Source organism: Lolium perenne, chromosome 2, assembly GCF_019359855.2.
Source record: "Lolium perenne isolate Kyuss_39 chromosome 2, Kyuss_2.0, whole genome shotgun sequence".
Lineage (NCBI taxonomy): Eukaryota > Viridiplantae > Streptophyta > Magnoliopsida > Poales > Poaceae > Lolium > Lolium perenne.
In genome coordinates this window covers 113,397,003-113,417,400 of record NC_067245.2, presented here as the reverse complement: position 1 = coordinate 113,417,400, position 20,398 = coordinate 113,397,003, and the positions used below count along the sequence as shown (strand labels likewise).

Here is a 20,398-nt window from a genome sequence, read left to right as displayed (position 1 = left end):
TAAAGGTAGCGCATGAGAATTTACTTGGAATGGTTTGAAATGCCATGCATAGGTATTTATGGTGGACACTCTGGAATAACTTGGTTTTCATGTGTTTGGAAGTACGAGCAGCGTTCCCGCTCAGTACAAGTGAAGGCTAGCAATAGACTAGGGAGCGACAAATCAAGAGAGCAGTAACTGTCATAATCATGCTTGCGGCAAAATAAATTAACGGAGGCATAAAAGTGATACAAGAACTCTGAAGCAATATAAATCATCGAGGCTTAATTGACTTTTTGTTCAGTCATATGCATGCGTGAGCATGTGCCAAGTCGATATAAATGAATTATTCAGAGGAGGATACCACAATGCCATACTTACTTATGAATAAAACAATGCAAACAAACATACATGACATGCTACTCATATTAATAAATTGGAGCTAAACATGAGAGGTCATGAACTACTAGACTTTCCCAAATAACATATACCTCATATGAACCAACTAAGCATGCTCACATGGATGAGTATATGTACAAAAATGAAAACAAATAGAGTTCATACCAGCCTCTCACCACAATCAGATTGTCGTAGATCGTCATTATTGCCTTTTCACTTGTGCAGCTTGGATAATATGAAATGAAAACCACGCTCCAGCCACCGAAGACCATTGAACTCATAAAGAACTTTACAAACCAGAGAAGAACAGCAAATATTTTTGGTGTTTTCGAATTGCAAATAAGAACAAGAGGGAACAAACAAACAAAGCAAAATCTTTTTGGGTTTTCTTATAGCAAACTAGCAATAGCAAATAAAGTGAAACAAATGCAAGAAACTAAAGCAAACAAATGTTGAAGAGAAATAACAGAAATATTTTTGGTCTTTTTGTGTTTTGGGAAGGAAACAAAGCAAAATCAAGAAATAGCAAACTAAAAGAAACACAGAAAAGCGAGATGGCAGAAATCTGCCAAAACCTGACAGCAGTACAGAAATCGATTTTTACAAAAATCTTACGTTGCTCAGATCGAAAAGTGTTCAACTAATGAAAGTTAGATAACAACCTGGGGAACCTGCAAAAAAATTTGCAGCTCAAAATGACGTTCTGGCTATTTTTGACAATTTTTACGGTAACGTTCCAGAATCTGTTTTCAGGCAGCACTTCCCCAAATATCATCTTCCTCTCATTAGAAAACCACTCAATCGAACAAAACAAGTATGTACAAGTATCCAGCAACCATAATATGCAAATAATGAGTGATGCTGGTATACCTCCCCCCAAGCTTAGGCTTTTGGCCTAAGTGGAGTTCAATCCCATCGATCCCATGAAGTAGTGTCTCCGTAATATGAAGATGGGTCGTATTCTGGGTATGTGCTAGAAGAAGCACCCGGATATGTGACGGTGTGGTCGTAGGAGGTCCCGACGTCCTCGGAGTCATGTTGCTGGTGGAAGTCTTGTATCTTCATATGTTCATCCACCTCCTCCTTAGTGCACGACCATGACTGCCTGTCAATACTAAGCAAACCAGGTTGGGGAAGAGGGATTTCCTTCTCCTCCCCGTCAGAAAACAACATTCTATACACCAAATTATCTAAAGTAGAGTCAGTGGTAACAAAATGATGACTCTTCATAGCAGTAATATCGAGTCTCCTAGGGGCCAATGGCACATCATTAGGATCAATAGGGAGATTAAGAAAAGTTAAAACACGCAGCGCAATAATTCCTCCAAAAATAGGCCCCCTGGTAGTCAGGCGACGAGCAATAAGAGCACCAAGGTGATAGGAGGTTTGACCAGTAAGTGCAATATTCAGGAAAGCAAGATGGTAGCTAGAGATATTACTAGTGTTCTCCCTACCAAGAATGCTAGTAGCAATGTAGTATGCAAAATATTTAATGGCGGGGAGTTGAATGTTCCTTATCTTGCCCCGCTGAATGGTGCGACAATCATCGTCGGTGATCCCGCGGTAGAGCTCCAGCAAGTCCCGGGGGTTGTCATCAATCCTACTTGCTGTACCTACAGGGGCAATATCCAAGGCACAACAAAAATCCTTCAATGGCATAGTCACAGTATTACCATAGATCCTGAATGCAACCGTTGGCTCATAGTGTTTGTTGTTGAACTGGAAACTCTCGACGAAGATTTTGGTGAGCAAGTAGTATTGCTCCCTTTCATCGCCCATATAAGTGGTTAACCCTACCCTGTTGACAAGGGTTAAGAAATCCTCCAGTATCCCTGCATTCCTTAGAAAATCATAACATGGAAAAGTAGAAGCATTAGGAGGACCGTTGTCCTCTTCAGGCGCGAAGCTAGGCGCGAGAATGTCTTCATTGTATGATTGCCTAATCCGGGTGGCGGCCCTAGAAGGCCTCCCGGTGCTAGTTGTCCCCTTCTTGAACAACTCCCCAAAGCTAAACTTCTTCATAGCTTCTCTGAAATTTTCAACAAATGACATAAAAATTTGGTTTGGTGACATATAATTGAGGGAAACTACCATAGGAACTTGCTACAGTACTAATCATGCATCAAAACTAGTTTCTACCACTTAGAACAAGCATGCAAGCTCACTAAACATGTTACCTACAGCAGCAAAATATTCAAGATATACTCAACCAAACGAAATTCTACTTGGATGGGTGGAGGAGTCACATACCGAAGAGCAAATGTGCCAAATTTCAGACAGAAATCTGGGCTGAGCAAAGAGATCGAAAAATCCGGAGCTCTGGAGCAAAAACGCGAGTGAGAGGAACTTGGTACGAGTTTTTTCGGGAGAGAGACTGTTCTGGGCGAAAGAGATGACAAAGTGGGGCAGAGGGGGACCCACACCACATGGTGGCGCGGCCACCTCCTTGGCCGCGCCGGCCTGTGGTTTGGCGCCCTCTGGTGCCCCACAGGTCATCCTCTGGTGCTCCCAGGTGCCTCGTCGAAAAATAGGACCAACGGTATAATTTTTGTGAATTTTTGAAAACTTTGAAAAATGCACATTTCTGGGTATTTAGTTTATTATTACTGGCCAGGAAAATTTTTGAAATCTTCAAATAACTAAGGGACTTTGCAAATTAAAAGTGCTACAGCAACTAGAGCAAGTGGAGGAAGAAAGAGATGTTGTTTACCCTCTCTATGCATACAAAAAGTATTTGTTAACAAGGTTGATCAAGTCTTGCCACCAAATAAATTTTACATAGCATAAGAAGAAATAAACCTCAAATCAATCATGTTACCTTGAATTGTATTGATATGGATCCAATCACGAGAGTTTGATATTCTTCCTTAGGCTCATATATAGGACAATCAATAGTTCCCACTTTGATAGTTCTCACATTAGAAATAGTATTGACTCCACATACTTTATCAATCTTCTTGGGGAAATAAACGGTATGCTCCCTATCATCAACATTGAAAGTAACCTTTCCTTTATTGCAATCAATAACAGCCCCTGCGGTGTTAAGAAAAGGTCTCCCAAGAATAATAGACATATTATCATCTTCAGGCATTTCCAACACAACAAAATCAGTTAATATCAAGCAGTTAGTAGTAACTTGAACAGGAACATTCTCACATATACCAACAGGAATAGCAGTAGATTTATCAGCCATTTGCAAAGATATATCAGTAGGTATCAGCTTATCTAAGTAAAGTCTCTTATAAAGAGAAAAAGGCATAACACTAACACCAGCTCCCAAATCACATAGAGCAGTTTTAACATAATTATTCTTAATAGAACAAGGAATAGTAGGTATACCTGGGTCGCCCAACTTCTTCGGAACTTTGCCATTGAAAGAGTAATTAGCAAGCATAGTGGAAATTTCCTCATTGGGGATTTTCCTTTTGTTAGTAACAATATCTTTCATATACTTTGAATAAGGTGGCAATTTAATAGCATCAGTCAAAGGGATTTGCAAGAATAAAGGTTTCATCCAATCGCAAAATTTATTATAGTGTTCTTCTTCCTTTGATTTTAATTTCTTAGCAGGAAAAGGCATTTGCTTTTGCACCCAAGGTTCTCTTTCATTACCATGTTTCTCAGCAATAAAATCTTCTTTAGTGTACTTTTTATTTTTAGCATGCTTTTCAGGTTCTTCTTCAACCTCTTCTTTATCAGGAGTATCATTCTTATCATTATCATTATCATTATCATGTTCATTACCACTTTCAGTTTCAGCATCAGAAATAGAAATACTATTAGGATCATTAACAGGTTCAGAGGATTCTACAACATTTTTATGTTTCTTCTTCTTTTTCTTCCTAGAATGAGCACTAGGTTCAATGCGTTGAGAATCTTGTTCAACTCTTTTGGGATGCCCTTCAGGATATAGAGGATCCTGGGTAGAGACACCACCTCTAGTTGTTACTTCATAAGCATGTTTCTCTTTAGAATTATTCCCTAACAAGTCATTTTGCACTTTAGTGAGTTGATCAATTTGAGTTTGAATCATTTGAAAATGTTTAACAAGCATCTTAACATCATTGGAGGTTCTCTCCACAATATCAAGCAATTCACTAATAGCTTGAGAATTTTCCATTAAATGATTCTCTACTCTCATATTAAAATTTTCTTGCTTAACAATATAATTATCAAACTCATCTAAGCATTGTGCAGGAGGTTTCGAATACGGAATATCTTCCCTAGTAAAGCGTTGAAGGGAGTTTACCTCAATCATGGATGAAGGGGGAATTATCTCACATATATCTTCAATAGGAGGTAGATTCTTCACATCTTCAGATTTAATACCTTTCTCCTTGAGAGACTTCTTGGCTTCCCTCATATCTTCATCATTCAATTTAATTAAACCCCGCTTCTTCAATATTGGAGTTGGAGTCGGTTCAGGCGTAGTCCAATCATCATGATTCCGCTTATTTTAGCCAATAATTCTTTCAGCGTCGTCCTGGAGTTCTTTTCCCGAAAACACAACCAGCACAACTATCCAGGTATGCCCTAGACTCAATGGTTAGTCCACTATAAAATATATCAAGTAAATCATGCTTTTCCAAATCATGCTCAGGTCGAGCTCTAATAAGAGAGCAGAATCTCGACCAAGCCTCAGGCAATTTCTCTTCATCTCCCTGATTAAAATTATAAATTCTCTGCAAAGCAATATGTTGAGCACTAGCAGGAAAGTATTTGCGGAAGAAAACATCAAGCAATTCTTTTGGACTTTTAATAGAATTAGGTGGCAAATTATTATACCAAGTTTTAGCGTCATCCTTTAATGAGAATGGAAATATTTTAGCAACAAAGTAAGTACGCATCTTAACATCATCAGAAAACAAGCTACTAAGAGTAGATAGCTCAGTCATGTGTTCAACAGCACTTTCTTTTTCAGTACCACAAAAGGGTGTTTTCTCAACAATAGCTATATGAGATAGATCAAGAGAAAAATCATAATCTTTATCCCTAATGTTTATAGGAGATGTGGCAAACTTAGGATCAGGAGACAGTTTATATCTAACAGCATGTTCTGCAAGCAACTTTTTAATTTTTCTTGCATCAGTAGTAGCATTGCATTTTTCAATAAAATCATCATTAAGCTCCACATAATCTTCCTCAGGATCATCACTAAAATAATCAAGTTCAGGTGAACTAACAGGTGTAGTAGCATTAGGAGTTTCAGTATTTTCAATTTGTCTAGACCTAGCAATTGTAGCATCTAGAAAAGATCCCAATGAACCACTATCATCAAGCACAGCAGAAACATTATCAATATTATGAGAGTGTTCTGATTCAGCAGATGTACCCGCATGCGAAGCATGTGGCGGTGAAACAAGTTTATCAATCACAGACGGTGAATCAAGAGCAGCAGAGGTATTCAGAATTGTACCTTTTCTTGTAGTGGATGGTAATATGGCGATCTTAGTATCGCGAGGTTTACCCATGATGGAGAATTTGCAGCGAACAATATTAATCCAAGTGAACTTCCAAATAAAGCTATGCTCCCGGCAACGGCGCCAGAAAATAGTCTTGATGACCCACAAGTATAGGGGATCGCAATGTCTTCGAGGGAAGTAAAACCCAATTTATTGATTCGACACAAGGGGAGACAAAGAACACTTGGAAGCCTTAACAACGGAGTTGTCAATTCAGTTGCACCTGGAAACAGACTTGCTCGCAAGGGTTTATCAGTAGTAACAGGTTTATAGCGATAGTGATAGTGAAATAACAGCAGCAGAGTAACAGAGACAAGAGTAGTGATTTTAGTAAACAGCAGGATTAAAATACTGTAGGCACGGGGACGGATGACGGGCGTTGCATGGATGAGAGAAACTCATGTAACAATCATAGCAGGGCATTTGCAGATAATAATAAAACGGTGTCCAAGTACAAAGCAATCAATAGGCATGTGTTCCATATATAGTCGTGCGTGCTCGCAATGAGAAACTTGCACAACATCTTTTGTCCTACCAGCCGGTGGCAGTCGGGCCTCAAGGGAAACTACTGGATATTAAGGTACTCCTTTTAATAGAGTACCGGAGCAAAGCATTAACACTCCGTGAACACATGTGATCCTCACATCGCTACCATTCCCTCCGGTTGTCCCGATTTCTGTCACTTCGGGGCCATCGGTTCCGGACAGCGACATGTGTATACAACTTATAGGTAAGACCATAAACAATGATTATCTTGATGAAACAATAACATGTTCAGATCTGAGATCATGGCACTCGGGCCCTAGTGACAAGCATTAAGCATAACAAGTTGCAACAATATCATCAAAGTACCAATTACGGACACTAGGCACTATGCCCTAACAATCTTATGCTATTACATGACCAATCTCATCCAATCCCTACCATCCCCTTCGGCCTACAGCGGGGGAATTACTCACACATGGATGGGGGAAACATGGCTGGTTGATGTAGAGGCGTTGGCGGTGATGGCGGTGATGATCTCCTCCAATTCCCCGTCCCGGCGGAGTGCCAGAACGGAGACTTCTGGCTCCCGCGACGGAGTTTCGCGATGTGGCGGCGTTCTGGAGGGTTTCTGGCGACTTCGACTTCTCCCCGTGCGTTTTTAGGTCGAGGCCGATAAATAGTCCGAAGGAGGGCGTCGGAGGCCGGCCGAGGGGGCCACACCACAGGGCCGCGCGGGCCCCCCCTGGGCCGCGCCGCCCTATGGTGTGGGGCCCTCGGGCCTCCACTTCAATTGTCCTTCTGGCTCCGTCATTATTCTGGGAAAATAGGGCCTTCTGCATAAATTCCGAGGATTTTCCCGAAAGTTGGATTTCTGCACAATAAACGAGACACCAGAGCAGTTCTGCTGAAAACAGCGTTAGTCCGTGTTAGTTGTATCCAAAATACACAAATTAGAGGCAAAACAATAGCAAAAGTGTTCGGGAAAGTAGATACGTTTTGGACGTATCAGAGCTTCAACAAGAAAATCTCAAAAACATCACAACCAACAATAAGGGAAGTAAAGCTAGTTGGAATGTTTTGAGAAAAGCAACAAGTATCATAAATACGGATTTATTTCGCAATTTCATCAATATTGCACATAAGAGCTCTTTGAGGAATTGATATGCAATAAATTGCTAGAGGGCATATTTGAGATAGGTGAATCATAAACATGATATATATATTCCTATCATATGCATCTTCTCAAATTACTCAAATGTTCAATAAGAAGCTTTATTTTAAAAGGATTTTTCAAGAACCGCAATATTTTCGAAATAAATAATTTAATGCCAAGATACAACCTACAAGAGGTTGGATGCTATATGAGAATGCATGAATAAGATACTTGTTACCGAGATAGCAAGGGCTTGATGTAGTAGATAAGAGTTCATCGATCATCCTAGCTTGACTCTAATTCTCATATGGTGACAACACCTTCCTTATAGATGAGACAAGCCTCCATTGCATCTCCAATGTACCTAAAACATCATTCAAGTACATCTTGGTCCCCAAACTAATTGGGTCCAACATGGTTAGACTAACCACAATATATAGGACACACTCCATAAAAATATGTGCATATTTGGATGGAATTTGAATTTCATGCACATCTTAGCCGTTTAGGATTTGATGGAGTATATCCTATATAATGGATCGAAGAAAGCAGGCATGCTATAAACAAATTACATATGGGCATGCACAAAAACTTTTAAAGATCCAAGAAAGATATACTTTGGACAAAACACCAAATGAATTGAATAAGGCATAAAGGTGTCACCAAACAAATTTGTTGTCCAAATTATATCAAAGACGCAAATCACAAAAGATTTGTTCTATAAAGTTCAAGAAATGAACTAAGAAGAAACCATTGAGCATAAAGGATGAAATAAAGCAAACATGCTCAAAGATTTATCTCATTCAAGCAAATAAAGCATGTAAGAAGGAATGAGATAGCAAACTCCCAAAAGAGCAAGGTTCGAACAAATAAACCAAACCCTCTACATTTTTAACAATGGCACAATGTACCGTAAAGAAAAGGTTTGTCTTCCAAAACAAACACTTGATATGAATTAAGAGAATTTTTCAAAAGATTTTTCAAAGGAACAAGGAAGACATATGGGAGCAACAAGGATTTGTTGGAAATAAAATAAGGCAATAAGAAGCAATCCAAGGTGAAGATGATCCATAAATTCAACCACATATAAGGTTATCAATTGTCAAAGACAATGAGTATATTGGAAATAATTTCCGGTGGTGTATTGACAATGATAGTAAGGATCACCTTCACAATAAAAGGCATAGGATAAGTATATAGAATTAAGCACTATGCACGGTTGAAGATTCTTGATAGCTTCAACTAGTCAAGCAATCACGCACGACAATGATTAGAATAACTTGAAGCAACTGGTGTCCCAAATAAGATATAGAGATATGTATTTGAGGAAAACCGTACCAAGAATTTCTTACTCAAACAAGAACCCATAAGATGAGCAATAAAAGCTTTTTAATACAAGTGGAGCTTGTTTGAGCAAACATGCCACCTAAGATCAAGATAATTAAGAGTATCAACTCTAAGTGGCATAACCTCATATGTTCACATTTTCTAGGCTTGTGATATGTACAAAACATATTACTCCCCCATAATGTGATAAAAAAATTCTTCTAAACAAGAGGCAACTAAAATTCAACTAGAGATGATTAATGGACATTAGAATTTGAATTTCTCATGAGTATGACACACCACATAGTGACTAGATAATCTTGCAATATCAATACTAAGTGGTGGTACATATGTACACACATTTTAAAGAAAGAGAGATGCACAATGCATATCACTCCCCCAAAATGGGATGTTCCATTAATCACTCAAAGAGAGCCAAATAAGATATCGTCAAGATGCATTAGGCTCAAAACAATACACAAGTATATGATGAGTCAAACAAACATACTTGAATACACAAGATAGGTAAGTAAGACTCAACACATACAAACACATATTTGATACAAAACCAAAATATGCAAAGGGGCAAGTAACTTACAATAAATATGAAGAGTTGAAGTATAAGTTACCGCAAGGGGGAACATTGGATATAAGATATAGATGATGATCCATGCGACTTGGCTTGGTCAAAATATAATATATGAAGATCCCTTAATTCTTCATGAAGTAGCCAAGTCTCCAATGAACTCCACATACACCTATTGATCAAATTTGAGCTTGTTGGTCCCCAACCAAGTTGGGTCCTAAGAGTTTAGTCACAATAGGCTTGGCAACCCAAATGGTTCTTTTCTTGAAACCACTTTGAGTTCCAACAAACTTGGCAAACACATTGCCATCCTTATCCTTCCCTAGAGAATAATCATCATCAACAATTATAGGGTTAGATAAGGTACCACCTAAGCAAGAAGAAGCAAAGTGCCCCTTCTCACGGCATAAGTAGCAAGTGTTCCCCTTTCTCTTCTTTATTGATTTCTTCTCTTGGGGGACAATATCTTGATTCTTCTTGGGAAGTGGCCTATCTTCAACTTGAGGTCGAGCATGAGCTTGACCTTGACCTTGTGGCTGTTTCCCTTGTTGTTTCTCACTCAAGTGCTTCTTCTTCTTCAATGGGCATGATCTAACATGATGCCCTTCAACCTTGCACTTGAAGCAAACCAACTTGGCCGGATCCTTGACTTTGTCTTGGCCCTTCTTCTTGTTGCTCTTGCTCTTGGACTTGATCTTGTTATTGGAGTTGAATCCAAGTCCACTCTTGTCATTGGGGGATTGTTGCGCACTCAACATCTTGTCAAGTGCGGATTTCCCTTCATGACGCTTTTCCAAGTCTTTCTTCAAAGAAAGGACTAGGGCCTCGAGCTCTTTTATTTCCTCTACATGGTTAGTAGAAATACAAGTACTAGAGGAAGTAGAAGCTTCATTGTTAGAGCAACAAGGCAAAGTGAGTAATCCAACACAAGGTGTATCACTAGTTTGACTAGATGGATTACAAGGACTAGCACATGGCAATATAGCATTTGTAGTAGAGATTGTGCTAATGTCCACATGAGGCTCACAAGATGTTACCTTAGTGATACTAGCCTCATGAGCTAACTTTAGCCCATCACAGGAAATTAGAAGATCATCATCAGAGCCCGAGAGCTTTTTATGACTTTCTTCCAATCCCCTATAATTTCTACTTAGCAACTCAAGTTGAGCCCTTAACTCAACATTCTCCTTTAAGATAGATGCTTCACAAGAAGTAGAGTTAGTAGCACAAGCATCAACAATAGTTTTCTCATTTTCATGCATATATGATTCAATTTTTTGTGTAAGCATAAAATTAGTATGCTTCTCATCTTTTATCTCATGCTTGAGGAGAGCGAATATCATTTTCCCATTTTCAACATGGGACTCCAACTCCACTATGGTTTCCCTATATTTATTCAAGGTATCCATAGAGTGTTCGAGATTAGCACGAGCTTCTTTATTACCATGAAGAGAAGCATATACCATTGCCATATTATGCACCAAGGTATTATATTCTTCATCATTATCATCATCATCACTCTCATCATTAGAGGAAGTGTTAGGAGTCAAAGTAGGAGATACCTTTGATCCATTTGCCATAAGGCACATGTGCATACCGGAGGATGAAGATGAAGAAATTCTTGAATCCTCATTTGAAAACATGTCTTGATCCATAGAGTGTTCGGTTTCCTCTACATTGTTAGTCAACAAACAACTAGAGGAAATAGAAGCATTTTGATTATGGGAGCAAGACAAGACAAGCATATCATCATGGGATTTATGTAAGCAATTTACACATGATATGCAAGGACTATCAACACAAGCATGTAGATTATTTTCAATGCTAGATGTGTTTAAGTCCAAAGAGGAAGCATTGCAATGGGATAGCGATGAAAAATCATCACTATTGAGCACAATATCAACATTGCAATTTTCCTCACCACTCACCATATCATTACCTCGTGTCTTGCGACACGTTGGTGAAGTGGAAGAGAATGATAACTCATCACGACCGGAGGTGGAAGCAACTTGGAGCTCTTCATGATGTGAAGGGGAAGAGAGCTCCTCAGAGTCACCACCGACCAATTGAGAAGTGGATCCACCAAACATTTCCTTAAGCTTGATCCACATCTCATGAGACGATTTTCGCTTTATATATATCAAGAACCTATGAAAATCTGGTCTCAAGGAGAATACAAGCTCATTAGATACTTGAGCTTCAAGATGTAAGTTTTTCTCATCCTCTAAAGATAGATTTTGAGAATACATCGGAGGAGAAAAACCTACATCTAGAAATTGCTCTATATATATTTGGACACAAGGTCCGAAGTTTATAAAGCAAGCAATTTCTCCATAAAAGATAATTTGTGCCATTAAAGACAATTGTGTCATTGTGCACTATACTAGCCGACATCTTTACTCTCAAGGTGGTGAAGCCTAAAAACAAGGAGAGACCTTGCTCTGATACCAATTGAAAGATCGAGATGTCGCCTAGAGGGGGGTGAATAGGCAATTACAAACTCTTGCGGATTTGTCTTGTAAGAATGCGGAATTAAACTATCGTTTAGTTTACAAGCACAAACCCTAAATATGCTAAGCTCAACTATGTGTAACAATAGCAACTAGAGCTAAGCAAGATAGGCACAAGATATATGTAGCACAAGTGATAGCAAGATATATGTACTTCAAGCACGATGGCTATCACAAGGAAAGAGAGCTCGTGTATAGAAATAACCGAGGCACGCGGAGACGAGGATGTATTCCCGTGTTCCCTTCCTTTGCAAGAAGGTACGTCACATTTGGAGGAGTGGAGGTCCCACGAAGGATTCTCCGCGCCACGAGGGCTCACCCTATTCTCCGAACCACACCCACGAAGGATAATGGCCCTTTCCTTATGGTTAGCTTTTCCTCCGCTCCGGAGATGGCAAGCTCCACAACCACTTCACAAGCTCCACGAAGGAGAAGCCCGGGCCTCTTCACAATCTTCTTGAAGAGATCACCGGAGCACCAACCGCTAAGCCAACTAGGAGGTCACCCTCCAAGAGTAACAAGCTCACGATCTCTCACTCGAACTAATTGTGGTGGAGAGCTCAACATTATGCAATGATGCAAAGCAAGAACACTAGAGGTGTTCAAATCCTTCACTCTCAAATCCCACCCAAACAACAAATGCTAGGATGAGATTGGAGAGGAAGAACAATGGGGAAAGTCAACCAAAGACTCCAAGATCTAGATCCAAAGGGTTCCCCTCACTTAGAGAAGAAATGGATTTGTGGAAGTGTAGATCTAGATCTCCTCTCTTAGATCCCTCAAGAAATAGCAAGAACTATGGGAGGAATCAAAGGGGAGAGAAAGTTCTTCCAAGAGAAATAATGGAGGTGAAGAAAGGGGAAGAACTTAATAGCTCAAGGTGGAAGAAAGGCCTATTTATATCTAGGAGCAAATAAAACCGTTGGGGGGAAAAAGACAAAGGAAAGGCAAGAAAAACGGGCAGAAAACAGTCCCAGGCCGGCGGCCCAGACGGCTGACCGGATGCTGGGCCGAGGAGGCCGATCAGCCATCCGCCCCAGCTGGGCCACCGACCGGATGGGAGCAGGCCGCGCAGGAGGCGGCAGATAGCCACAGGCGCGCGGGGCGAGCTGGCTGCGCAGGCCGCGTGTGGCGGAGGCGGCCCAGGGAGGCGTCCGGCCAGGCCGGGGGCAGCGCCAGGCTGGCCGGTCACGGACCGGGTCAGCCGCTGTTCTTGGGCCAAAAGGCCACTGGAGCCGGTCCGGTTGGCGCCCGGTTGCGGACCGGGTGGGCCGGTGGCTGGGCCGGTCGGCCGGCTGGCCCCTCCCCTTTTCTTTTCTTCTTTTACTTTTTCTTTAATAACAAATGCTCCCGAACTCCATTTCGAATGAAACCAATTTTGTTTGAGAGATAAGAACAAATGCTATCCTATGGAAAGAGAAAACACAAGAAACTATAGGAGGAGATTTTATCATGAATATAAAAGGTAGAACCTTATATCATGAATAACCGGTAAAATCACCCAACCTCGAAAACGCAATAGAAGATGCATGCTAACTCCGTTTTCGATGAACTTGGGCTTGTTGTAAAGCTAGCAACAAGCTCAAGAACCTCACACCAAGAAATACCAAGAAGCAATAAGAGTATGCAAGGTATGCAAAGGATTGAGCTCCCTAAGACGATGTGATCAAGTTACCCAACCGAAAGCCCCTCTTAATAGTGCGGCTATCTATCCTATAATCCGGTCTCCCAACATCCACCTTGAGACCGGTAAAAGGAAAACCTAGCAAGGCCATACCTTTGCCTTGGGCATCCCGCTCGATCTTGATGATAACTCTTCAAGCTTCACTCAAGCCGGAATGTCTCACTTGATCAATGTTGCTTTGTGAAGACCCACAAATGCTCCCCCATACACTATGATGGGAAAGCTCCATTTATGCACATCTTCACATGTCCATTATCACCAAATGGACGGCAAGCTTCAAACATGTGATCCACTCAAGATGCTCATCTTGAACTTGCCCAACTCAAGCTTGTATCTTCTCATACTCACATAAGATAGAGCATGGCTAATATTGAGTTCCACATAAGAACTCCATCTTCATTTCTTCTTCTTGATCATATCACATATATATCTTCATACCGATGATCTTGATGCCAATACACAAGGTATACCTTTATCTTCATGGCATCCATACTTGAATCCAACACATGGAGTACAAATAGTACCTATGGAATATTCCTTCATATATACTCAAATGAAAACATTAGTCCATAGGGGTTGTCATTAATTACCAAAACCACACATAGGGGCAATATACCCTTACACCTAGCACTTCTACGAACACCTGATAAATCAAAATCCTTTTTCTTTCGAGTTTTCTTTAGTTTGATGATAGGCATTAAGAGATCATCCACTAGCTCCTGCAGCTCTTCGATTATCAAATCTCTAGTAAGACTTGAAATTTGAGAAGTTAGTAGGCTATTTTGATCCTCTTCCTTATCATTATGCTCTTGAACATTTTTTTTAAAGGACTAATGTTCGATTGACATCAACACCTTTAATAGATTTGACAGCTTTTGAGATTTCCATATCATTTTTACCCAAGGAAATACCTAAGAGACTAGCCTTAAAAATAATATCATCATCCGACATTAAAGCAAAGGGTGGTTCAGTTTTCTCATTACATGTGGACACGTAGTCATGCTTGAGGTTCACATTCTGCATGACCCTTTCCATCTGTGTGGCATCAGTATTTGGTTGGGCTTGAATCCTCTCACATGTCCTTATGTTAGACAATGAAGGACTTGCGATACCACCAAAAATAGCCGCATCATGTATAGATGGAGTCTTCTTTGCCGCTCCTTCAAGACCTTTTACAGTAGCCCTTGGAGTACCTGAAAATTGTCTCGTTACCACAGATGGTGTCGAAGAATTTTCCGTGTCAAATACGACATTTATACATGTATTTTTGTTTGAATGAACGGACGTGCACACAGCCAATGCTATGATGGAAGAGTGAAAGGTGGTATTGGTAATCTATGTTGATGGAACAATGTTTACGACCTGTCTGTCGTCGTGAATTTGGTTGTTACCGTCGTGTCCTGAACTTCCTAATTAGCGTCGGGTCTTAAACTATGTTGTAGTACTTATGCCACGCTGTGTGGTTATCTTGATGTAGTTCATAGTGTGTTGTTGCTATGAGTTGCTATCCTCACCACTCACGAAAGAGCTCATCTTAGAGCATCTCCAGCCGCGTCCCTCAAACCGTCCCCCAAAGGGCGCCGGATCGAGCGTTTAGGGGACGTGTTTTGTTCATGCCGCGTTTGGGGGACGTCGCTCCCCAGCCGCGTCCTCCAAACGCCGCCCCCAAACATTAAAAATAATTTAAATAGATAGAAGAAAACTCTTTACTATAATATTCAAATCGGTTCAACTTAAAATTACATATAAAACTTTGAAAAAATAATTAAATTACATATAAATTATTTTAAACTACTTCGTCTTCTTCTTCGATGATGGCCCCGCCTCGTCGTCGTCATCACGGTGGCGCTTTCTGCTCGTCACCTCTTCCGAAGAGGCGGTGTCGGTCGACTCATCGGAGGAACTAGTGTCCTCCTCGTCGTCGCCGGTGCTCACCGGCTTCGCCTTGGCCTTGGCATTGGCCTTGGCCTTGGCCTTGGCATTGGCCTTGGCCTTCGCTTTCGTGTCCGCCTCCGCCTTCGCACGGGCCACCGCCGCCTCCTCTGACCCTTGTTCCTCCGCGTCCTCCTCCACGCCCAGCCATTCCTCCGCGCTGTCAAGTGGCGGGAGGGAATCGTCGCCGCTGCTGGGCGTTGGAGCTTTGTCCCACCAATGGCGCCATCCAGCAGGCTTTCCCTCGCTGGAGGTGTCGGACGGGAGCTCGGAGATGTAGCTCATCGTCGCTGGAGGTGTCGGATGCGGCCGGTGAAGATCCAAAAGCGCCGACGTACGGGTCTTATTATTGAGCGCGGGACGGCGGCGCAGAAGTCGAAAAGAGCAGCGGTTGGTCTTCCGAGGAGTCCCGACTCCATTCCGGCGGTTGCCGCGTCGTCGACGCGGTTGCCAATGCAACGGTTCCGCTTCCCGGGAACTGCACCGTCGCTACGTAGGCGGCGGCTAAGCTTCCGTGCCGCTGACGCGTCGGCCCGCCACTCCCCGCCTCTCATTTCGTTGTGTCCGGCGTGCCCGGTGCGTCCCCTGTGGGACGGGGACGGGCTCGGGGCGCCGGACACCGAATGGGGGCACGCCGGACAAAAAAGTGCTTTGAGGGACGCGGCTGGAACGCATTTTCTGTCCGGCGCGCCCCAAATCCCTTTGGGGGACGCGGCTGGAGATGCTCTTACCCCTCGTTTTGCACATAAGCACCCAAGCCGTATTTTCGCACATAAAACTTCTGGTCGGCTAAGTGGCACTGTAGGGCAAAAACCCAGGCAGGAACCTGATGGAACCAGATGAGGTAGGCCGGGTTGAGCACTGGATGTGCTCCTTTGCCTTCAGTCAGCGTGCGGTTATTGGGACAGCCGCTAGGAGCTATTTTTTGTTTGCATCACTTCAATATGGCTATTCGGTAATTCGGGCTGTTATTGGAGGACGCTGGACGCAGATGCTCCAAGATTGGAGTACCTTGCTTTTAGGAACGGAGACATCCATTTACAATTTAAGTCGTAAATCCTGTTAAGGATGTGTACTGAAGCAAAAGCTCACATGATAAAATGTGCATATCATGATATCAACGTCACATCAACATTTTAGGATGACCAAATGAGCGTATTCCATGCCGAAAATCCAATCCAATAATCCAAATAGTATACAGCCCGACCAAATAACCTCATACGATAACCTAGTGAAAGCAGTAAACCCAATTACACGTAACTACCACTGTAATGTTAACAAGAACACTGCACTCCACGACGGACTACCCGATCAACCCTGAAACGGATTGAATCATATAGCATAAACCTCACCAAGCTCCTTAGTTGTAAGGTCCCATGCCAATGCTCGAGCCGCCATATGGAGCGCCACCAGCAGCATCCCTGGATCTGGAGTAGCTGATGTAGTAGAACTCGCTCAGGATGGCCGTGAAAAAGGTGAAGGCTGCACCCGAGGCGAAGACACCCTTGCGCAACGTCTCGCAGGAGAGAGGGTTGCCGCCAAAGATGCCCCTGTACCGGGTGTGGTACGCATTACGGACTGATCCTGCTAGCAAGCATGATGCTGCGATGAGGAAGGTCAACCTGCAAATGAGGAGGGCATCTTGCTGGTAAAAATTTCTTTGAGAATTCCAATTGAAAAACTTTTTTTATGTATCATAAGTTAAGGCAGTAATAATGATTAGTTTGAAAGGCACCGAGAAGAGAGAATAAATATTAAACCATTTGCCTTTGTATGGCTTACTCAACTAAATATCATTAGAAATATGCGAATTGATAGGATATTTAAAACAAGTACTAATAAACTTCAATGAGCCAGCAGAAGAAATAGCAACAAAATCTGATTGACAAATGCCTACGGAAAAAACATTGATCATATCAGATGACAGCAATAAGCTGACAGAGCATCCAGTTCAGGTTCCAATATAAGTGGTGAGGGACACGACAAGCAGAACTCCGAAAAGTGAGAGAAGTGAAATATGAAATTAACTGGTGAGAATGGTCGAACAGTGGCTGGTCCAAGATAGTTCAAGGCTGGGCTAGCTAAGGAAACTAAGAAATCAAAGCTGCTTATTGGCGTTGACTTGAGCACTGCTTAGGAAATCTCAATACACGATTCCAAGGAACATCAGATAAACAATTCGGTCACAGACACAGCTCAAAGAACTGAACTAGTCTGACAGCTCATTGAAAAACTAAACAGAAGCCAAGTAGTACTAATGTGTAAACAAAATCAAAAGCCGTTGGCTTCTATTAACTTAATTGCTCACACCTAGGGTCAAAAGAGATAAGCATATGCCAACATGTTATCCTTACTTTATTGTAAGAGGACAGCTATTGCTAGCGATTAACACGGCCACACACGAGGATACTACAGAGATCATACTCTTTCAAGGGCAATAACAGCAATCATTGTAAGTTATAATCAAGGGCAAATGCTACATGATTACTCTTTCAAACACTGAATCAGATAAAGTAGCTAGTCTTATGCACTTTGCAGTACAGGTACATTTGTGTCAGTTGGGCATATCTATAATCACCTATGTAGATCCAGCGGATCTATCATGAGCACTGAAGTCAACTAGTCCTACCTAGAATGAACCAAGATGTTCAGTAATAATACTAGCTTCAAAATCCAGCAAAGTGGTCAGTTGCTTGTATGAACCGACTGAACTATCAAAACACCACAGTGGCACTTGTGATGTTTGACCCTCACACCTTAGACTGGCAATAAACCTGTTATGAAGCAAGGACACAGGAAGCTGCGACGCTATTATCCTTGAGCTGGACAAGGCATCGCCGCTGTGAGTGTGCAACAACTCACTCCAACCAACTCACCCCCAGCCACTAGAATAAAGTAGTAGCAGTTGTGTGTGCCAGAATTTTCTTTAGCCCAGAGACGTTTCACCTAACTTGACAGATCTACCGGAAGCTGCTCAATTCTGCATCTCCTTAACAGAAGTGCGGAAAAGTAGTGAATTTACCAGAGACACGGAATCGCCCAACTGTTGTGGCTTGGCAAAGACCGAACAAGGTAAATTTTGATGTTTCCGGGCAACCTAAATTCGGCAGTAAGTGGGCACCCTAGCTCAAAAAGCCAGTCGACTCTACTAGTAACGAAGTACAGTAGTACTAGAAATGTAATTGTTAGGTTCATATTAGTAGGCAATCCAACATACTAAGCTGCCCAGCATCACAGCGCTTCACCCTCCTAGCAGGAAGACCGCAGTGCCAACTGCAATAAGAAGATCTGAATCCCCATCCTCTCAGCAGCAAACAGATCTGAAGCGCAGCCGGCGCGCCGTTGGTAGCTTGAGACCACAGGGGTAGATCTAACTAATTTCTAAAGATAGCCGTAAAGTCAGAAAACTGAACTAGTAATGGCCAAGAAAACGAGCGGCGATTGAGGAGAAAAAGCAACAGGAGATCCCGAAGAGTAGAGCGAAGGTGAACCCATAGATTTTAGTCGTTAGCCCGGTTAACTACCAGCTAGGTTATGGTGAAACGAGGCACATAGTAGTAGCAATACTAATTAACTGAGGCGTACTAGTAGATTGGAAGATTGGAAGAAGGAGTGTTGTGTTACCATGAGAATAGGAATAGCATGAGGGCGCATGCTCGTGATCCCCCCGGCTTGAGCCCGCGCCCGCAGCAGAAGCATTTGCTGGCGAGCATGACGAGGACCTGCGCGGCGGTGAGTAGGAGTAGCGCGCCGACGCCGTAGCCGGTGGCGATGTCGGAGTTGTAGACGCAGTAGTCGTACTCCTTGACCAGGTCGGGCGTGACCGTGGCCTTGCTCCTGCGCTGCTCGGCGGCGACGGCGAGGCCGAAGGCGATGAGGTTGAGGAGGAGCGCGGAGACCTGCACGATGATGGACGCCATTGCTTCTCTCTGCGCTGAGGCGAGGTGGGGGGAGGTCTGAAGCAGCGCTGGCTGGCTGGCTCGCAGTGGCAGCAGGTTAAAGGGAGCGGGGGGGTGGTTTCGTGTCGGTGACGCCGGTGCGGAGCGGGTGAGTGCGAGCTAGCACAGCACAACACACGCAGATCTGATGGTGGGTTGGGTTTGGTGAGTGGAAGTGGACTGGCTAACGGCTGGGCAGACGCGCGCGGCGGGGGCCCAAGTGGCAGCGACCAACCGCCGCGCTACGAGTATTGATATCGTGTCGGGGTTTGGTGCATGGACGGAAACGCCGCAACAGCAACATGGGGTTCGTGCGCGTACAGACGGCACAGTGCTCCGTTTCCACGTGGTGTGCGTCACCGTGTCGGCGCGGTATCGCGGCGGCGGTTCCATCCAGGTGCAAAGCGCAGGAGAGAACACGCCCAACCTCCCGTCGAGCGTCGATACCTCTGATGAGAGTTTCCAAAACGAAAAGGACTCCGCGTTGCGTGCAAAGGGAGCGATGCCTCGGGACACAGACCGTGGACCTGCAGCCTGTCACACCATGGGTTGTGACTTGCGACTTTGCGAGCCAGGTTTTACCTTGGTATGTACACTAGGTTAAAAGATTTACTCCGTATTTTAAACCCTAAACTTGTAGAGGTTTGCCGAGCTGAACCCTAAATTTGAAATCCATGTTGTTTGTACCGTAAACTATGCAATCCTTGTCTAAATCGAATTTTAGGCATATTTGGCACATCGAAAATGTGACAAACCCATCGGGATTACACACCGCCGACATGTGGACCCCATTGGTAAAACATTTTTCTTTTCCCAATCTTCTTCCTCCCACACCTAAATCTATCCCAGTTAGAGCTCGTGTGTGGTGAAGGCCGCCGCCACTCTGCCAGAGACAGTGCCCCCATTGACGGCCAACCTAGGATACGAGGAGGATGAGTAGTAG

General features: G+C 42.9%; 1 protein-coding gene across 1 annotated transcript; it reads right to left on the bottom strand.

Moving 5' to 3' along the window:
• Positions 1-16,659: 16,659 nt before the first annotated feature.
• Positions 16,660-19,559, bottom strand: LOC127333613 (protein MODIFYING WALL LIGNIN-1). The gene is made up of 2 exons (XM_051360004.2): positions 19,142-19,559; positions 16,660-17,139 (listed from the first exon to the last, which is right to left on the bottom strand). The coding sequence occupies exons 1-2, from the start codon at positions 19,435-19,437 to the stop codon at positions 16,878-16,880; spliced, it is 558 nt and encodes a 185-aa protein (XP_051215964.1). The 5' UTR covers positions 19,438-19,559; the 3' UTR covers positions 16,660-16,877.
• Between the last annotated feature and the right edge of the window lie 839 nt (positions 19,560-20,398).

Coding starts and splice junctions, on each gene's coding strand:
- LOC127333613 (XM_051360004.2), bottom strand. CDS start 19,437: ATGGCGTCCATCATCGTGCAGGTCTCCGCGCTCCTCCTCAACCTCATC. Junction 17,140..19,141: donor ATGCTATTCCTATTCTCATG/GTAACACAACAC, acceptor CCTCATTTGCAG/GTTGACCTTCCTCATCGCAG.